The 20,130-nt window shown below is 43.5% G+C and overlaps 1 protein-coding gene across 1 annotated transcript in view; it reads left to right on the forward strand.

The window, feature by feature from the left end:
• The window catches only part of LOC130585442 (cohesin subunit SA-1), a gene marked incomplete at its 3' end in the record, with an annotated part of 135,131 nt that overhangs the window by 108,851 nt on the left and 6,150 nt on the right, over positions 1 to 20,130 (forward strand). Inside the window, exons 10-15 of the mRNA XM_057385932.1 lie at positions 1,496 to 1,619; positions 7,222 to 7,320; positions 11,916 to 11,995; positions 14,067 to 14,174; positions 16,403 to 16,517; positions 18,737 to 18,854. Coding sequence (XP_057241915.1) covers positions 1,496 to 1,619; positions 7,222 to 7,320; positions 11,916 to 11,995; positions 14,067 to 14,174; positions 16,403 to 16,517; positions 18,737 to 18,854 — 644 coding nt within the window. The remainder of the gene's footprint in view (positions 1 to 1,495; positions 1,620 to 7,221; positions 7,321 to 11,915; positions 11,996 to 14,066; positions 14,175 to 16,402; positions 16,518 to 18,736; positions 18,855 to 20,130) is intronic.

The following is a 20,130-nucleotide window of genomic DNA, read 5'->3' on the forward strand; positions in this document are numbered from 1 at the left end:
GCACACATTTCCCCCCATGTTCATGCATTAAATGCATGACAGGCTGTTGATACTTTTCTGCTCTTCAGCAGAGCAGTTTCCTCCCTAGAAGTTGAATTTGAACCCTTGGTCTTGCCTGGAGATGTCCCCTGGCCCTGTGTGATGCTGTGAGTGGTCCATGTGGGGGGCTCTGGAAGGTCCGGGACAGGACATGGCACCAGGTGAGCTGGGCCAGYCTGCAGGAGGGAAGGAGAGAGTTCCAGTGTGGAGTCAYCAGGGTTTGCTACACTGTGAACCTCTGCAGTATCTTGACCAGAAGAGTGAGTGAATTTTATTTATATTTTGTTAAATTTAAGTCTTTTAGAAAAATACAGTTTCTCATTTTTGCAATTATTCTTTTACTTGAAGTTTGGAATTTCTTTGTTTCTTTTTTTTCCCATGAATTAAATTTAATTTCGGAGCTCTGTTGGTCGGCTTTAGAATTCAGTTGATGTTTATTACTTTTCAAAAGAAGTTTTTAAAATAAAAATGCAAAACAAGGGTCTCGATTACAAGCAAGTGTAGTGTTTGCAAAGCACCAGACATTCCCTTCTTCTCTGCAATGACTCTTTGTGTTGCTCTTGTATTACAGCTGAAATGTAGAACTGTGAGGCAGTGCCAGCTGGAGTGGCACAARTGATTTCTCATGGTAGCAGATGTCCCAGAGATGGAATTCCTGAAGGGACAGATGGTGCCCATCCGTTTTCCTGTTGTTTCATTATTAGTAAATATGCCATGCTCCATGGCAGACAGGCAGGGAAGTGCCAATCAGATGGAAAGTGTTTCCATCCTGCTCTCTTTAGGTGGTCTCTCCACACAGTTTCCTGCTGCCCTTCCTCACTAAGCAGCTGAGAAGTCTGCCTGTGCCTCTTCCATGACTTGCCACAGTCAGAAAGTAGGATTAAAGCAAGAAAATTGGAAAAAATCAGTGCTGAAGTGCAAAATTCTCCTGATTTTTGTGTAGGGTCTTTCATGGGGGCATGAGATGAGATCTCTGTAGCAAATTCCACTGTGCTCCTCTGGCAGGTGCCTTTGGCTGAACCACATAACTTCTCCCACCTTGCAGGGGTTCTGCATCTTGAGCTGGAGTCAGTCAGGAATGCAAAGCAAATGTCAGTGGTACTGTTTCAGAAATGATTGTCCAGAGGAGGTTTGTAGCTTGGATTCATAACTCCCTTTGAAAAGAGAGAGGTTAAAGGATCAAGTAATAGACTAAGAAGCAAACTAGAGTGAGAATTATTTTATGTAGAGGAAATACATCAGAATATATACCGACTGAAATTATTAGATAGATCAAAGACTTCAAGGATGTAGAAGAACAGAAAATCAGTGAGATAGCAGTAAGGACAGTGACAGGCCTCACACAGTGAAGTTCATGACAAATAAAAGTAAAATATTACAGCTGTGGCAATGGGAATGASAAGTACAAGTGTCTATAATCTGGCTAACCCTCGTTCTTTTCTTTTTCTCTCATTAGTGATGCTATTGCTGAGATTAGAGCTGTCTGCATCGAAGAAATTGGTGTCTGGATGAAAATGTACAGTGATGCCTTCCTGAATGATAGTTACTTAAAATATGTTGGTTGGACACTACACGACAGGGTGAGTATTGTGTGTTCCCACCCACTGGAGTGCACTGGAGGCAGCTGCTGCTGCACTGCCCAGCACGTGTTTGGTGCATCATCCTGGGCTGGCCGAGAGATTGTTCTGGTTCCTCACCTGGTGTCTGTCAGTCAGGTCACTTCCAGATATTTGCTGAAATTAGGAGCACTGCTCCCAGTCTGCTGGGTCCTGGGGCTTTTCATGTGTTCAGTCTCTGCTGAAGTATCTTGATAGAATTTCTTCCATGGGGCTTTTCTTCTGGTTACAAGAGAAAGAGAAGTCTCCTCAGAGCACCCCTGAGAGCCTCTGTGTCTGAACAAGAATGAAAACAGGATTTCCATGTGTGTCTTCCAAAGGTTAGAAGAAATCTCTGGGTCCTCAACAGACACCACTGGCTCCACAACCAGTGGTGTTCTCATCAATTCACTCCCTTCCTTGAAGAATCTTTCCAAGGTTCCCTGTAGCTTTTTCTTCGAACAATTGTTGAGACACCAGATAGAAGCCAGAGCAGTGCTGGTCTGGCTCAGCACAGTGCTTAGTGCTGGTAATACCCATGCAGTTCTTGCAGCAAGAGGAGCATTTGGGTGCTGAGGGAGCAGGACTCTGCACTGCTGMTGGGGGTTCTGTACCCCAGGCAGGCAGCAGTGGGACGGCCCATGCTCCCACTCCCCCCAAAACCACTGCAATCACTCCTCCTACTCTAAACTCACTTGCTAACCCTCTCCAACAAATACGAAGGAGACTTACCTGTGCTGTTGAAATGCTCATTAAACTCCAGCATCCTGATTCAGACTATTCTCCTTTTCTAAGACCACTGCTGAAAAAAATACCTAAGTCTGCAAGTTCATTCTGATGACTTACATAACCAATAGTTAACAGCTGATTATTTTAAAATATTAGTTTTTTCAGTAGCTTCAAACAGCATCTTAATATTAAGGCTCTGGCTCGGTCATTCCTGTGCTGAAGTCTGAACAAGATGAGTTACACAGATGTTGGCTTTCAYAGTGAAAGAAGTCAGTGATGCTGCAGCTGCCAGGGATCTGCACCTTGCCTTCACTTGGAGGAGCAGTTCAGGGTTAGGAACATCCTCTGTGCTTTACACTAGACATGGGATTTCTTTGCACTCCAAACTCGTACTTCTCAAACTTACTCTTTACAAATTTTCCCTTTTACATTATATATCGTGGAACAAACCTTGTTCATAAGGAAGCTCCTGCTTGGTGCTCCAATCAGCCACAGCCCCTGTCTGCCCCAGAGCCACTGCAGTGTGGCTTAGTGAGCATTGGGCACAGAGACACGGCTGTGGCAGTGCCTGGAGCACAAAGCTGCTGCTCTCTGTCCTTTGTTGGTGACATTGCTGTCCCTCACAAGCTGCCATGCTCTGGAAGGAGACATTGTTCAAGTTATCAAACAAGTGGGGGGGCCAGCTCAGGTTGGAGAATCAGGATTTTAGGTGTGTGGTGGGCTTTGTTTTACTATGACTTGTAATTTAAAATAAATTATTTAAACAAATATGTAATTTAAACAAATTATTATTGGAATAATTGCAGTGGATTTTTGAGAGCATATTCTAAACCTTGTAGAACATTTCCACAGAGTAGCACCTCCAGAATCTCGTGGGGTTGTACTTCACAGCTCTCAGCCCCCTCCCAGTGTCTTTGAAGTCCATCCATTTCTCACCTCACTCCCTTTAGCCATCTGTGGAATCTGTCACTCTCATCTGTCACATTTCTCATGGCATGTCCACTCSTTTCTCACATCTTCTTAGTTTAACCTCAGGGAGGGTCTGGTCATCTGCCTGCAGCCATGGTACGCATTTACGCCTCAGCTTTTTAAAAAAGAACATGTTCTTTCATATCAGAGACATTTTAAATTACAGTATTAGGGTGAAAACAGGACCATTTGGAACAGCAGAACTCCATCAGACTGCTCTCGTACCTCTGCTTTGGAGTATTTTTTTGTGGCAGGCCACAGAGTTGCCTTGGGGTTCTAAGTCTTGAAATCACTAATGTGTTTGATGTCCCAGTCCACCTGATGGGGTGAGATTTTGTTGGTGTAGTGGATGTGTCACCTGTGGAGTGAGTGGAGTGAGAAAGACTGTGGGCAGCATGGGAAAGAGTCTGGGACAGGTGTCAAAGGATGAAAAGGGAGAGAATGAACATTTTGGGAGGCACTGAAAGGAGGAGGGAGTTGCAATAGAAGAGTATATTGGAAAAAGATGGAGTAAGAGCCAACCAGAAATGCAAATGCTCCAGAAGCACAGAATCCCCAACAGAGTGGTTTGCATTGGCCCTGCCTGAAAKACTTGTAAGCTGTTACCCAAGTTTCTTCATTTTGCCTTGCTTTGATCAGGAGATAATTTTTGCTATGATTGTCATTTAAAAAATGAAGACTGAGGCAGTAGCCATGGGCTATTTCCATTTCACATGAACACAAGTCACCCCAAAATGATTAACTCTTCTGAAAGCTGCTGCTGCAAAAAGGGAACAGCAGTGCAGGAGGTTCCTGAGCAGTTTCATTTTCTACTTCAGAAGACATGCAAATTAAACCACAGAAATAACAGTTCTTAGATGTCTTTGTAGTAGCTCCAATGCCGTTTTTCAGAGATAGGATACAGAAGTTTAGTTCTCTAATTTGGAAAATCCTTATATTTTGGAAAATCCTTATATTTTGTATGTTAATCCTGTCTCCCAGATTTCAGACAAACGTCTGCAGGGCTTTTTGTTACACATTTTCACTTGAATGTGGGTTTCAGTTTTTGCCCTTCTCTCCTTTAAAGTGTCTTTCATTCCCGTGTATCTGGGAGCATAAATTAAAAGTGTATAAACTATAATATAATTGCATTTAAAAAGCCCTCTTGAAAAGAAAGGTATTAAATTAGATTGTTCAGTCTTAATTTTCACCTATTTAATTGATGCATGAAACTGTTTTTGAAACCTGGACAATCATGGTTCTTAAAACCAGGTCCTAAYACGTAAGAAAATGGTTTTTCTTTCTTGGCATTTCCTTCTTTTTCCTCTTACTTTGCTTATTGTCTGTTTCTATGGAAAGGATGAACCCAGGGCCCTCTGGAACAGATGTTCCTCTTGTGCTTGACCTCCTAATTAATTAATGAATCAGTTAAACAAGTTCATCTCTTAGTTTTCTAAGTCTTTTCCTGTTTACAGCTTTTGTGCTGGCCTAAGTTTGTCAGAAATCACCCAAACCTGAACATTCCCACCCAATTCCTTCCTTGCTCGGAGGTGTTTGGGGTGCCCAGAGATTTCAGGTTGGGTTATTCCCACAGTGACCAGGAGACATCTCTTGTGTGGCATGTGSAGGGTCTTGGCACTGCTGCTCCTGYATCCTGGGCTGGCTGCATGCACRCCCACCTTCACCCTGCCCTTCTTCCCTGCCTGCCCAGCTCTCTGCTCCTCAGCCTTCCCACACCGTTCCTGCTACTCCACTCCACTCCACTGACTTTGCTTTAAATCCTTTTCACCRAGGTTAGCAAGCTGATGTGCAGGGGGGGTTCTTCCCTCTCCAAAGAKGTGAATTCCATCCCTGACAGCAGTTTAAACTCAGAGAGTCCTCCCTCCATCATTGCCCTACCAAGGGGCAGTCATTCCCAGSGATTGTGTCCCCTGGCCCCGCTGCCAGGCAGGAGGACCCGGTGGAACGCAGCCTTTTTCCCTCTCTTGCTGCCCCTCTCCTGCCATCCCTTCTCCTTGGGTCTGCTGCCAGACACTGGGCAGGGCCTGGCTGTGGCCTCCAGGGCCTGCAGGGAGCTGTGCTCAGCTGGGGTTCCTGCTTGCCTGGCCCCATTTCTGCCTCCAGCCTTACAGAGAGCCCCATGCAGGGCCTGCTGAGCTCTGGCACCAGCCATCCATGAGTTTGGGGATGGCCCCGAGGCCTTGGGGCTCCATGGCAGTCTGACCTGTTGTGGCCAGGTCTGGGGTCCCGCTGGGCTGAGCTTTGCCCTTGGCTGTGGGCGCAGCTGGGACAGGCTCCAGGGAAGCTGGGACTGAAGCTGCTGCCTCGCTGTGCCCTGYCCATCCAGGCCAGAGTGGAGCTCAGCCTGACCCTCTGGGGCTCAGCCAGCTGGGGCCATCGGGGCTCGTGTCCCCTGAGCAGCRATGGCTCTGGACACACTGGGCAATATGAGCAGACAGAGGGTCTGCTGCTGCCACACAGGTGCTGTGAAAAACTGTGGCATGCAGCATTGCTCTGGGCGTCTTTAGCTGTGCATCACATCCGTGTAATTTTTCTTCAAGGATGTTTTCTGTACCTTGAAAGATCTTATGATCGATCTCTTTAAACACAGCTTACATCTCATTGACTTTCTCTGCAGTGGTAGTCACAAAGATCCCTAGAAGAGAGCACGAGTGCTCAGAGACTTCTTRTGGATATAGCGAGATGATTTCTCAGGAGCAGTTGTTCTTGGTGGAAGTTCTGAAAATCCACATTCTGTGCTGCTTTTGTATTCTATTTCAATTTTTGACATAGGTGTGAAGGAGRAAAGAAACTTAAAGTTCAGGATTTATATTTTCTGATTTTATGTCAGTCTGTGAATGTTCTTTTATTTCTTAGTGTGAGGAGTTTTTAAACATAGACTGGATTCTGGAATAGATTCAGAAATGAAGCCCTCTGGCCATGGAGTTTTATTTATGAAGTTCAATAGTTCATTTTGGTTCTTGAGCTTAAGGGCTTACATTTGGTAATTTCTTCACTTTCAGCAAAGTTAATTCACACTGCAGTGAACTCTACAGGTCATATTTGGGTAGATTTGTGTTTATAACCTTTTTGCTATCCACATATATTTTTCAACAAGAATCCATAGTTTGCCAGGACAGTGCAGTGGAGTTAGGCACCTGCAGCACAGGGTGCCCAGTTCCTCTGTCCCTCAGCAGTTTCTGTAGGATACAAACCTTGATCCATGGGCCCTGTCCCATGACACCCACATTTCCTGGGTGAACCAGCTGCTGCCCCAGCATGGCTCAGACAAAGGGACACGAGCCACTCTTCTGTGCCAGGGCTGTGGCTTGCCTCGGGAGGGTCTCTGCAGCCTCTGGCCTTCCTCAGCCCTGCTGTGCTGCTGGGAGAGGTGCAGTGATGGACATTCTGGGATCAGCAGTGCAGTGCACGTTACCTGTGCCCCTGCTGTCTGGGCTCATGGTGTTGCTGAGCCCGTGCCTGCTCATTTGGAGCCCCTGGGCACCCATGGTGAGCACAGGGAGCTGTCGGTCCCCAGGTGCCTGGTGGCTGTTCCCTGAACATGAGCATCCACTCTGCCTGCAACAACCACCTGCAGACCCTGCAGCTTTAGTTTGGCTTTACTCGCTGCATTCTTTATCTTTTTGTGGAGTTACTTGAAAGGGAAGCATAACGGACATGTCAGAGATGGCACATGAAAATGTTTCTATATGCAAATATAGAGAAAAATTAACATTGTGGGCGACTGCATGTGAGTTTTAGTTTCTGGCTGAATTGCAAATTGGCTTTGGTCACTSATTTGCATAAAATTTTAAATGTACATTAAACAAATTACAGTGTTATACTCTTTAATATTCATGTGCATTTGGTGAAAGTATTCTATCAGCTAATCTCAGTGTGTTTTATTTAGCAAGGTGAAGTGAGGTTGAAGTGTTTGAAAGCTCTTCAGAGTCTGTATACCAACAGAGAGTTGTTTCCCAARCTGGAGCTGTTCACTAACAGATTCAAGGTAAGAAGAAATACAATTTTTGGAAGGAGGACAGAAAGTAAAAGTATCATCATCCTGTTGTAGTCTTTGAGTCATGTCTGTTAAAAATAAACTCATGTGTTTGTGACAAGGCTTGTAACTTCACTACCAAAACYGTGTTACTGAGTGCTGAGATGAAGCCAAATCCATTTCACAGGGTTTATCTTGGAAGATTTGTCAGACTTAACCAGGATGATTATTGGTCTGTATGTGTTATTGATAGCTTAAATATTGTCATTATTCAATCTGCATGAACTTACTTAATTTTAGATTGACTGAATTTTAAAGATGTGTACTTATACAATCTGAAATCTATCTAAAAGTAGCGGCATAATGAAAGATTGTTTGTTACACAGCTTTTTTTAGCTCCATATGTGCCTGTGTGTGGAGGAGGAGTCAGCTGGATGTGCAGCACAGTCCTGTGTGCAGTGAGCTAGCCTTGCTGCAGAGCAGGAGCTTCTGAACCCCCTGAGCCTGCTTGGCCCTGCTGGGGGAGCATTTAATGGGCTTTTCATTGGCACAAACCTTTTGCTTAATATCTGTGGCTTAATTGATGTGGCTGTTAATTCACTTTATGGCCTGACTCCTTTACTTTACACATGAACTGTGTGAGAGCTGGGTGTGGGAGCCCTGTCCCTGCTGAGCAGGGTTCAGGCACTRCCACCACCTCAGCTGCTGCCTCTCCCCATGGCTTTTGTGCTCTGCAGAGCACACAACTGTGGGAAAGGCTACCCTCAAGGAAAAACTCATTTATTTCATTGTAATCTTTATTAGAATCCTGATGAAAAAATTTGTTTAGAATAGAAGCARCGCTGACTGGTTTATTTCAACTTAAATCATTATTATGATGCTAATGAAAAACTCTGTTTAGAAAAGTGGAGATTAAAATATTTATAAATTTTGTGCTCAAGATTTGAACTTCTCCCTGTAGATTTTATGGTGCTTTGCYGGTTTTGTCTGCCATTTCATTATTAACTCCTCCAGTTTGATCTAGAAAGCACAAAATAGAGAAAATTTGTTACATTTTCCCTGTATGTAAACAATATATAAAAACATGACGATCGGCCTTTTACCACATTCACTTGAGATGCAGAAAAAAGATGCTCAACCTGCAGTAAAGCCTAGATATTAAAGAAAGCTTTTTGTCCAAAATTATAATTATATAGTAGAGCAGACTCTTTATTAATAATCTCCTTCATTTAARGTAACAGTCTTAAAGGGTAGATTAAATAAATATCTGTCAGGAATGAACTGAGTACATTTGGCTAAAGTAGGAGGTAAAACTGGATCATTTTGTGAGACCACTTAAGGGCCTGCATTCTTCTGATTTTATAAAACCAGTTTCTGGGACTGCTGCAGTAAAGACAAAGTTTCCTTTCATCGAGAGAACCTGGCAAACAGGTTCAGACCTCAAATTGTTCCTCTAAAGCCTCTGTAAGTCTGGTTTGGTTTATCATCTCAGAACAACCAGAAAAAATGGCCCCTACAACTCTGCTGCTTTTCCTGCTTCCTCTGTGCAAACTTAGATTTGTTTATATTTGCTGCATCTGTAATTCCATTTATTTTTAAATAGACCACAAAAGCTCTCGTGGGCTTTACATCTCCTTCGCTTTACTAGAAAATGTGTTTCTTGTCAGGCTCCCATAATTTGTAAGGGAAAAGACTCTGTGAGGCCGAGCCTGTCCCATCCACCAGCAGAACTTTCCAGGACAATTGGAGACACCTTGAGCAGTAGTTACTCATTAATGCCCTCCAGAAAACCACAGGGTTGTGAAGCCTCCAAATACATCCTATTTTTCCCAGTACAATCCTCTTAAAGGAAGTTAGGATAGCCTTGCATTGCTTCTGGGTTTGGGATGGCTCAAKGAATTTCCATTTCTGTCAAAAAGGTTCAGAGGGAAAGAAAGGAACCCTCTTAGGAATTCATTCTTCTGCTGTCCCGTTGAAGCTGGTTTTACTGCAGAAATCTGTTTCCTTATTGAATAAATAACAAGAAAAGGTGAGCTCAATGTCTCTGTGAGCCCAGAGGACAGATTTGTTTAACATAATGATTTATCAGTTTCAATTTCTGTTCACCAAGGGAACAGAAAGCTGGCACAGCCCAAATGCCTGCACTTGGATTTACAGCTGTGCTGTCAAGGATGTGGCCTTTGGCACCAGGATGGAGCAAAGTTCCAAATTAATGCTTTTTGAATCTCTGATACATGAGCTAAATGTTTTGCCACCACAGACTCTACCACCACCTCTTTGAAAAATAATTGACCTAAATGCCATTTTCAGTTCCATGGTTGCTTATTTATATTTCTTCATCAGAATTTAATTGACCTGCACAGTTCAGCTGCTGTTCAGTTCAATCCATTCAAACTGTCAAGAGAAATCTCTCTAGAGGTCTTCTAGCTGTTTAAAGAATAAATTAATTTGATCCAGAGTGCCTTGTGCTGGGGTGTTAATATTTCACCTCCTTCTAGAGAGCTGTGACAAGGATCTGATCTATGCCTTTTTCAAAGGAAAAATGCCTGTTCTTTCCAGCATTTGTGTCTAAGAGTAGGTGCTATGCTGGAAAATCAGCCTAGTCCATAAAAACAAAAATTTGTCTGTCAGAGAGAAGCTTTTCGTTTTTCATCAATGAGTCCTGTCTGATGCAGACATTACCTGACCCCACATGGAAAAGCAGTGAATTAACTCCTATGCAATCAGTCCCCCATCCCTGACCCTGTGCTGTCTCCCCAGCCTGGGAGCACAAGGAGAGATTGKCTCTTCAGTCTGCCTTGTTCACAGCCTAATACAGAATGAGACAATGAAAATCACCATTTCAAGTTGAAAATACAGGCCTGTGCCCTGTTGTGCTSTTGTAGAGTGGTGCAGGGAATCTCTGCGAAGGCAGATTGAGCAGCTGGGGCTGGAACTTGCTCAGCTACAGAAGTCATGCCTTCAGAGGTGCTGGGTGTGCAGCTCTGGCTGGCAGCTGCCACCACGCAGAAAATGTGTGGTAAAATCCAGTTTATTTTAAACCTGGTATGTTTGGGGAAAATGGAGAGAACAGTCTTTTTGGAAGTAAAACATTCTCCGTTTCAAAGTCCCCAAGGACCTCAGATTCAGAGGGTAGCTCTGCTCTATAGGCAGGAGGGAGGATCCCSTTCCTTGCAGGCTTTTCTCAGAGATGCAGAAGGGCTTTTACACCTGTGTGCTCACTCCTCTGTATGCAGCCAGTTCCCTCCCTGTGGCATCCTGGGGTGTAAGATACTCTTTGAGGGAATACATGGAATTCCACTGACACATTTAAGATCAATGTCTCTGGCTGTTCTTTCTCTTGGTGCTGTTGTTGCTGTTCCTTGGCCAGGACCGTAGGAAAAGTTGACAACATTTTTTTTTGTCTTGTTCATAACAGAGTGTTCTATTTGAAAAGTTACTTTTTTGGGTCTCTTCATGAACTCCTCACATTCTTTAAAACTGTTTAGATATACAAGGAATTTATCAAATTCCCCAGCAACTTAACAATAATTGATAGAGGCTCATTGAGTCAGTGACAAAAGGTGTCTCTGCAGACCTGGGTTTGTTGGAAGGGGACAGGCATGATGCATTCTTTAACTGATCCCAAATTTCTGTATTGAAATAAATATCAGTTGCTTGATATTTCCCTCCAGCTTTTAAATGCCTGGAATAGTAGGGAAAATAGGTGAAAATCTTTATTTTATCCTGGTTTGTTCTGGTGATTTTCACTGTTGTTGCCTTACACTTCGCCTGGTTTCTTTTCCAGTCCCTGATTTCTGTTTTTTCATACCCCAAAATGTCATGGAGTACCTAGTTCTTCCTGAAGCAGATTAAGCCAGAGAAATCGAGTTTTGTTTTCAGATGGCCCAATTTCTTTTCAGTAACTTGATCAGTCAAGCAAWGAGCACTGAGACATATTGCATTTTTATGGCTGGATGGAAATTCWCCCCACATGGGAAGGACAGCATACACCAATCACAGATATTTTTGCCAGGAAGGAAACTGAACCTAAGAAGAAAGAAACCCTTAAAAGACTTCTYATAACTGCAGGGTCCTTAGAAGTTACCAAATCATTCGATTTGACAGGAAAATGGTGTGCTTGTCTCCACTAGAAAGAGGAAAACACAGGAAAACACAAAGTGAAACCATGCATGAATTCAGGTGTGATTTTTCTTTGCAGGATTTCCAAATATGCAGCATTCCTTGCTCTGAAATGATTTGGTTTCAGGGGAATGAAGAGGGGCAATTTTTCTGTTATTGTCAAACCAAAGACATGACTTTTCAGGAAAGACCTGTTAAATTAAGGCAGCCCAGAGTAGTGCTGCAGCTTCCAGTTCTCCTGCCTGCCTCCCTTCCTGGCAAGCAGCTGAGGAGAAGGATTGCTGCAGCACTCATTGCCATGGTCCCACTGAGCAGGGCTCACAGCTGAGGGTACTGTAAAGGTTGGGTGCTACTGAGGGGRTCCCACTGGCAGTGAGCATCTTTGTCCCAAGGGTGTTTATTTGACAGTTCATTGACAATCTAGAGCTGTGCACTGCTGGCAGTGCCTGTGTGTGCCCCGTGCCTGAGCCACCATTCCCTTGCAGGACCGCATCGTGTCCATGACCCTGGACAAGGAGTACGATGTTGCCGTGGAAGCCATTCGATTGGTCACGCTCATCCTCCAGTGAGTGCTGCTCCACACCCCCATTCCCTTGGAAAATGGCCTCAGCCAGGAGTGCTGGGGTGACTGAGGGCTTTGCTTGTGTGTTGGAGTGATTGTGTTGCTTTGCATTGAGTATGACCTTGAACTGAGTACACAGTAACATGGACATGAAGCTAAAATCAGATATTGCACTTCATGGAAATACAGGAGGCAAAGTGTAAAAATGTGAGTGTATTTTGGAGCCATTTGTGSATTCACCATGGGGAAGAATGCCAAAGGGCATTTGTACCTTTTGCCACAGGCTGTGGCACCTTTTGCCCACCTTTTGCTGTCCTCCCAAAACAAGTGTCTGTGGGTTGTGCTTGCTGGAATAACTCCAGCAGYGGCTGAGTGAAGGTCCAGGCAGGGAGAGTTGGTTGGGTTCCTGACAGCTGAAAAGAGTCCCCTGSTAGGACACTTGCTGCCAGGCTTTTCCATGTGGGGATGCAGCGGGTCCCCTGAGGTAAGGCTCTCACCTCAGGAATCCTCCACGTGCTCATGTGGAGCCAGCCTGTCCCAGCAGCTCAGGAGCGTGCACCTGGAGGCCACTGCTGAACTTTTAGGATCTATTTATTAAAACAAAACCTGTTTTACAAGCAGATGCATAGAATTTTTGCTGTGTATTTTACATCCAATGGCTCTACTCTGAAGAATGTTTTTGGACGTGCTGAATTTGGATGAAAGATTGCAGTAACCTTTCCTTAGTAAAGGAGCCTTGATTTCAGCCTTTTTTTTATGGGTCATTTTGTTTTAAAGAGATTAGCCTTGTAATAGTAGGAAGAAATGAAATCTTGCATCYACTGTTACATTTTTTAAGTAAATATAACAAATATGATCAGAAATGACAGRAAGAGCACATCTATTCCCTGTATTACTAGTAATGTTTGGGAACACAGTAAGATTTAAGGTCCAAAATTACCTGGTACACCTTTTTTGGTCCATTCCTGCTTTACCTTTGGTTGCATGTTGAAAGCACAGCCAGATGCATTTAGTACCAGAAGAGTATGGGTCACCTTGAGGAGCACAGGGCAATATTCTGGCAGGTAGGAACTCCAGAAAGGTGTCTGGAGYAATTCTGATGGGGAATGACCAGTTAAAATTATGTCTGGTAGGAAGCCAGATGTAGAGTCCTGATACACAACTGTCAGCTAAACAAGGATGGGGGTAACATCCTGATTGTGACAAGACTGACATTTTGATACCATTTTTATAACATTCTGGAACAACTGCCCAGGGAAGCAGTGGAATCCCCTTCCCTGAAAGTGTTCAGAAGAACCTGGGGTCATGGATTAGTGGTGAACACAGAGATGCTGGGTTTATGGTTGGACTCGATGAGCACGGAGGTCTTTCCCAACCTRAAGGATTCTGTGATACCAGGGTTTTAGTTTAATAGTGTTTGGTGAGTGTTTAGCATCTTGCAGGATSTGCATTGCAATGCAGTGTGGGCTAAGGGATAAGCAGGGGAGGGTTTGGAAGCAGTGATTCTGATCTTTTCACAATATTATTGTATATCATTATATATTGTTCACAATATTATTTTATATTTATACAACTGGGAGAAGGAAATGAGAGAAACTTTCAGTGTCACAGGCCCTTTGAATAGCTCTGTATTTTGAAGTTGACCCAAAGATCCTTGAAGTCCATGTCCAACCTCTGAGGATTTTGTAGGAAGTGAATGAACCTCGTGGTTGGGTTGTGAAGGGTGGGAGGGCAGGGATGGAGAAGAAGCTTTGCTGGGTTCAGGGATGGAGGGGAAGCTCTGCTGAGCTCAGGGATGGAGGGGAAGCTCTGCTGGGTTCAGGGATGGAGGGGAAGCTTTGCTGGGTTCAGGGATGGAGGGGAAGCTTTGCTGGGTTCAGGGATGGAGGGGAAGCTCTGCTGAGCTCAGGGATGGAGGGGAARCKKTGCTGRGYTCAGGGATGGAGGGGAAGCTYTGCTGRGYTCAGKGATGGAGGGGAAGCTYTGCTGGGTTCAGKGATGGAGGGGAAGCTYTGCTGRGYTCAGGGATGGAGGGGAAGCTTTGCTGAGCTCAGTTTTGCTGTGACTCTTGCAGYGGCAGTGAGGAGGCTCTGTCCAATGAAGACTGCGAGAATGTTTATCACCTGGTGTACTCAGCACACCGGCCTGTGGCTGTGGCAGCCGGCGAATTCCTCCACAAAAAGTAAGTCATCAGTTGCCCTGCAATAAAACCAGATTTGTGAATGTTTCCCAGAGGCAACCTCAAAAATCAAAGCAGCAGTAGAGTRAAATATCCCAATTTAGCAAGCCAGATATTTAATTTAAACCGGAGACTTTATTCTCTTGTTTGAAGTCAAGACCTGAGGACTTGAAGAAACTGAATGTGCATTTTTCTTGCTCTACAGTTCAGATAACTKTCCCTAACTCTTCGAGGGTAAATACACAAACACTGCATAAACTTCTAAGGTTGATTTAAGTCCTGCAGCACTTGCTGAATTCCTGGTGTGATAAGATTGAGCCTGTTGTCTGTGGTGGTCTGCCTGATACATCTATAGTCATCATTTCTACCAAATTTTAAGCCAGTTTATTTCAGCATTGTGAACTTGAGAGGTTTTTATGTAGCAATAATTACAAAATCTGTTTCTAAACTCACTGCCTTCCCCTGAAAATGCACTACACCATKATGACATCTCTGATGTTTCCACTATGCCAAAGGACATGAGCCAGCCTTTCCATGAATGTGTCACACTACATCAGTAACTGGGACCAGGACATTGCCACATCATAGGAGTTAACCTTTTCATGGTTTGCAGTTAAAAATCCTTCACCAGGAATTTGATATTTTGTCCTAATGGGTTGWGACATTAGAGTTCTTTAATTTATATATGGAGAGATTATTTATATCAGAACCCAGGTTATCTAGTTTTTTATGCCAAGATAGATAGAAAAAAATACACAAAAGCATTTGTTTTCCTTTGCCTGTGCTCTAATTTTCTAYGGCTTATTACAGATTTAGAAGTCCCCATTGTAATTGTAAGCTTTCACTGGTGGATTTTTGGAATTCCAGTTTTGTAATCAAGCATTATCTGTTTCAAGGAATATATTTGCAGATTTCCATTATCTGCAAGACATTTTACTAGTTACAGGAAAGGGTTAGGTTCTTTTTTAAAATACATRCTAAAATTCCTTTATTAATCAACGTGTGACAGAATAATTTTGAAAAATGCCTTGAGGGTAAAAAAGGCCATATCTGCACCTCAGCCCACTTAGGATAAAGACAAAACTTTGTTCTGAGTTCTCTAACAAGRTCCTATTCTGTGTTCTGTAAATGTGTCTCAAAGTAAACAGCATGGAGGCAAGATTGTCTCATTCTTAACTAATTTTGTCTTGGTTTCTGCAAAGAAAMTCTCCAGTTAAATAAGTTAGAATCTTTTTGAGGCACTTGAGGTATGATTTATCTCACCTAATTTAATACATTTCACTACCACTTTGTCCGTGTAAGATAATGATTGGATTTGCTCTCTGTGCTCAGCAAAGGAAAGCAAACAGTGCTGAGGATATAAAGGATCCAAGCACAGAGGCTCTCTGGCTCACCCCTGAGGTGCAGCTTGTGAGGTACCAGCACTTGCAGAGGTGCTCACTGCTTGTCTGGTAGGAGCAGGGAGGACGAGGTGATGTTTTTAACTAAAATGCAACATTTGTGTGTAACTCATCCTTCTCTTCAGTGAATTACAGCAGTGAAATCAGGCTTCTGTGTTTCATGTGTTAATTTGCTTCGTGGTTTCACTGTAAAAGCCAGAAACAGCTTTCAAATGTCTCAAAGTAATACTGTCATTGCTGTAACTGTAATATTGGCACATCTGAGGTCTCTTTAARCAGGAGGATTTGAGCATTGAGAGGAGTTTGGGACTGGCCATGCATTGGGGAGCTCAGTGYAGAGTKTGTAATTTAAAGCCCCAAACAATGSCCAGGAGCTGTTTTTCTCCTTGGTGCTGCCCCTGGTACCTGAGGCTGGCTGTTCCRTGGGTGTCAGGGTGGTTTGTACAGTGTCCCAGCCACAGTGACACGGCCTCAGCTCTTAGAGCACTCACTGGTGCAGGAAGAGCTGCCACCACTGTAAGACTGGGTAAGTTACAAATGCAAAACTGTACAGGTGATGCAAATATTAAAAACTGCAAAACCTTCTTCAATATTGGTAGGTTTTGGAGAGCTTTTTCCTCTGTGAAATTCTTCCAGCTTTGTAAACGGAAAGACTCTGAAGATCAGTTCATCTCTTCAGACATCAGAGGTTGTGCCCTCTTTCCCAGAATAGCTTCAGATTCTTTCACTGTCTTATGAACAAATTTACTGTATCAAGAATGAATGCTCATCGTACTGTTGCAGAAATGAGATGTGTTGTGATAGCCATGAGCTCCTTCTGCTTATTTTCAGGCTGTTCAGCAGACATGATCCCCAAGCTGAAGAGGCTCTAGCAAAGAGGAGGGGSCGAAATAGCCCCAATGGAAACCTTATTAGAATGTTGGTTCTTTTCTTTCTTGAAAGTGAGGTAAAAAAGTCATTTTTAACGTTTAAGCATTTAATAAAATCTGGAACTTAAGTAGTGTTTTATCAACATTCAGTCATAAATTGTCTTTCTTTTCCATTTTTTCATGTTTTCAGAAATRCTGTAAGCCCTTTTCCCTGCCCCTCCATTTCTTTGTCCATTAAGCAAATTCTGAAAGATCTGAAAATCTTCATGGTTTATTCAACTCGTTCACGTCCCCACTGTGCYCACACTGCATTGCTGGGGCTGCAGTGGCTGCCAGGGTGCATTGCTGCACACAAATGTAAATGGTTCTTTTCTTGCATAACCATGTAAGAAGAACACCTCTGGAGTTACTCTTTGTGGAGGAAAATAATTGGAACCAGGAAGGAGAAAAAAATTGCAAAACATCTCCAATTCTGGTTAGAATCATAGATGAAGTCAGAGTGGAAAGGATCTGTGGGTTCTTAGTTCAGAGCAGGGTGAGCTGTGAGATGAGATGATGAGATGAGATGAGATGAGATGAGATGAGATGAGATGAGATGAGATGAGATGAGATGAGATGAGATGAGATGAGATGAGATGAGATGAGATGAGATGAGATGAGATGAGATGAGATCCTTCAGGGCCTTATGCAGGTACATCTTGGAAACATTGGAGGATGAGGACAGAAGCATGATGTGAACACATGTTTGAACACATCCAGGGTGGGATTGTGCCCATGGTTTATTGAGGCAGTTGGGAAGTTGTRTGGTAGATGTAATGCAGTAATTCARGTGRGGAATGGCAGTGGAGGGGAGAMATTTGAGAAGATATKGTCTGGTACRGATGTTCTGAAGATAGAGGGRRAAGGCTCAAAATTATACATTTGATTTGATAATAAATAGACCCAAAGAAAGGAATGACAGAAATGTTTCTCTAGAGAAGTGAGGGTAGTATATTTTGGGTAAAAAGCAAAAGGAAAGGTATCACAATTGGTCATTTCAATTGTTATGAAGCCTTGAACGAGAGACTCAACTGGGAGAATGAAAAGAAACACTTAAGAGTTGCTGAGAAGGAAGGASAAAATTTCAGTACAGTGTTCTTGTTTTTTAGAAACCCCTCATAAACCTGTAATTAAAGTCTGGACAAAGGGTCACTATTTCTGTGAGCCTTAGTGTGCCACCTGAATGGATTTTTAGTTCCAGCTTCTTTAAAACTTAGATTGTAACAGACCTTTGTTAGACCATTTAGACTGCAAACAGACCATTTAGACTGCAAACAGATGTGAGTGTGTGTTATTGGAATTACTCAGCATTGAGCCTGTCTGTCCTCCTGAGGAGAAAAGAAACTGCTCCACTCCCAAAGCAAGATCAGCAAAATGCCTCCCATGCTGCTCCCTGAGGTCTCTGCTCTCCCAGGGCCAGTTTTTGCTGTTGTTGTTTTTGAGAACAATTCTGGCTCCAGTTTTTGGTATAGAGTTAGAGAATTGGGAGTTTCCACATGCATGGGACAAGTTAATGCTGCAGCCTTGGGGTGCATTCAGGGCAGGGAACCTTGCCCAGCAGCAGGGACTTTTGCCCAAAGCTGTCAGAAATAAGAGGAGGGAAATGTACTGACACCTCCTTCCCTGCCCTGAGGCATTTTTTCCAGCAAAGGAATCAGTCCCACATCCAGCAAGCATAGGCTGCGTGCTGTGCTTGGTACTTGTTGGTAGTGGTTAAAGATAAGTTTAGAAAACAGGWGAAGCCTGTGGATTATTTTTCTCACTTTACATCAGTTGTGTTAATTCACATAAAAACATCTTTTGCAGTTAATGTTAAATCTATAGGCCCTGGAATCACCAGGGTTTCTGCTCCTTTTTTCCAAGCACATAGCAGCACGGATGTAAACCAAATACTTGTTCAAAACAAATACATTACAACTCTCATGGCTCACCATCTCTCCTTCGTGTAGTGCAGTGAGAAAGTGAGGAAGCGTAAGTTTACAGCCTTTGGGTCAAAATGTGGGGAAGGTTTTTCACAAACAAGCAGCTTCATGCAAAGGAAGCTGTTTGGGTTTATTCCATTTTCTCTTAAAACATAACCCCATTGCACTTGTATCATTCAGCTGGGAGAAGACCTTCCAGAGGTAGTTTCAAACTGAATTTTCTTTCCAACTAACATAAGATATGCCCAGGACACACTGTGGCCACATGATTGTGAAAGTTGAGGAGCTGATGCTTACACTGAGTGTTGTACTGATGATTGCTTTGGATTTTCTAGTTGCATGAGCATGCAGCCTATCTGGTGGATAGCTTGTGGGAGAGCTCTCAAGAACTGCTGAAAGACTGGGAATGTATGACAGAATTGCTCTTGGAGGAGCCAGTCCAAGGAGAAGAAGGTATTGGTTTAACCACTGTGCTTCCTTGGCATTGCACAGTATTGTTAATTATTCCTTAAGTACTTCTGCCATCCACAGTGATACATCTTTTTTTGTTGTGGTTTGTTTGGAAAACCTATTGAAGATAATTTTGGGTTAATCCAATTTTAATGCACTTTGCTTCAAAGAAGCAATTTGTACTTTGTTTTTCTTCTCGTACTCCAGAGGGTTTTTTTTCTCATGTCTGCTGTACTGTGGTTCCCTGATATTAAAGGCTAAGACTTCATTTTGTCTGAATGTTTAAATAACTGTTTCAGTAAATTAAATTGCTAATGTCGTTTTGAATAAACAAGGACTTCAGGTGATGCTASTTAAATATGGGACTTTTCCAGGCAATGTGAACACATAACGAATTCTCAAGAGGAAAAAAAAAGGGGGATTTTTTCACCATTACTTTCACATCTCCTTTTGCTAATGATAGCGCAAAATASCCAGGGAGGCTGGGGGCAAAGGGCCCCAAGGGTAATGAGTGTTATTCAAGATCCTTTATAATCCTTCGGGATTGTCCTCCTTCAGGGACCTTCACAGAGCTTAGGTGGGTGAAAAATTAATGTTCCTGGCAAGATGTGCTCATGTCCATCTTTCAAAAGCTGACCTTTTGGTATGCACCTGCTGGAGTGGGGGTATTTATGGGCTAATTTCCTTAGGAATTAGGCACTGTGGTTCCTTGTTTCTGCATAGCCTGGTGGGGTTTGGTTCTCCCATGTGAGCAGAAGTACTTGCCAAAGGGCAGAGAATTCATGAGGAAGTGACAGCAGATGGTCCATTGCTGTCTGTCCTCTATGACACCCTTTATTTTGTAGATTTTCCTTATATTCCCCTTCATCCRTCCTTTCCTCCAGCCTACATTCCTCTGGCCTTCCAGTTCTGCTGTGTGTGTTTTGGGATGGTGTGAATGGCAAAGCAAAGAGGAGGCAGGAAAGCCTCGATAAATGTGACTGCACTACCTTGTGGTGGTGTCCCCTGTTGCTGTCTCCCTGTTTCTGTGTCCACCCCATTGCTTTGTGTCCCTCCTGTTTCTCTGTGTCCCCTGTTGCTATGTCCACCCCTGTATCTCTGACCCCCCATTGCCATGTTCCCCTGTTGCTGTGTGTCCCCATTCTTCTGTGTCCCCTGTTTCTCTGTCCCCTCCATTGCTGTACCCCGTTTCTGTGTGTCACCCCATTGTCGTGTGTCCCTCCATTGCTGTGTCATTGCCGTGTGTCCCCTGCTGTCCCCCATTGCTGTGTGTCCCCTG

The sequence above is a fragment of the Malurus melanocephalus genome, unplaced genomic scaffold (genome assembly GCF_030028575.1).
Source record: "Malurus melanocephalus ecotype Western Australia unplaced genomic scaffold, MMel_1.1 scaffold_889, whole genome shotgun sequence".
NCBI classification, from domain to species: Eukaryota; Metazoa; Chordata; class Aves; order Passeriformes; family Maluridae; genus Malurus; species Malurus melanocephalus.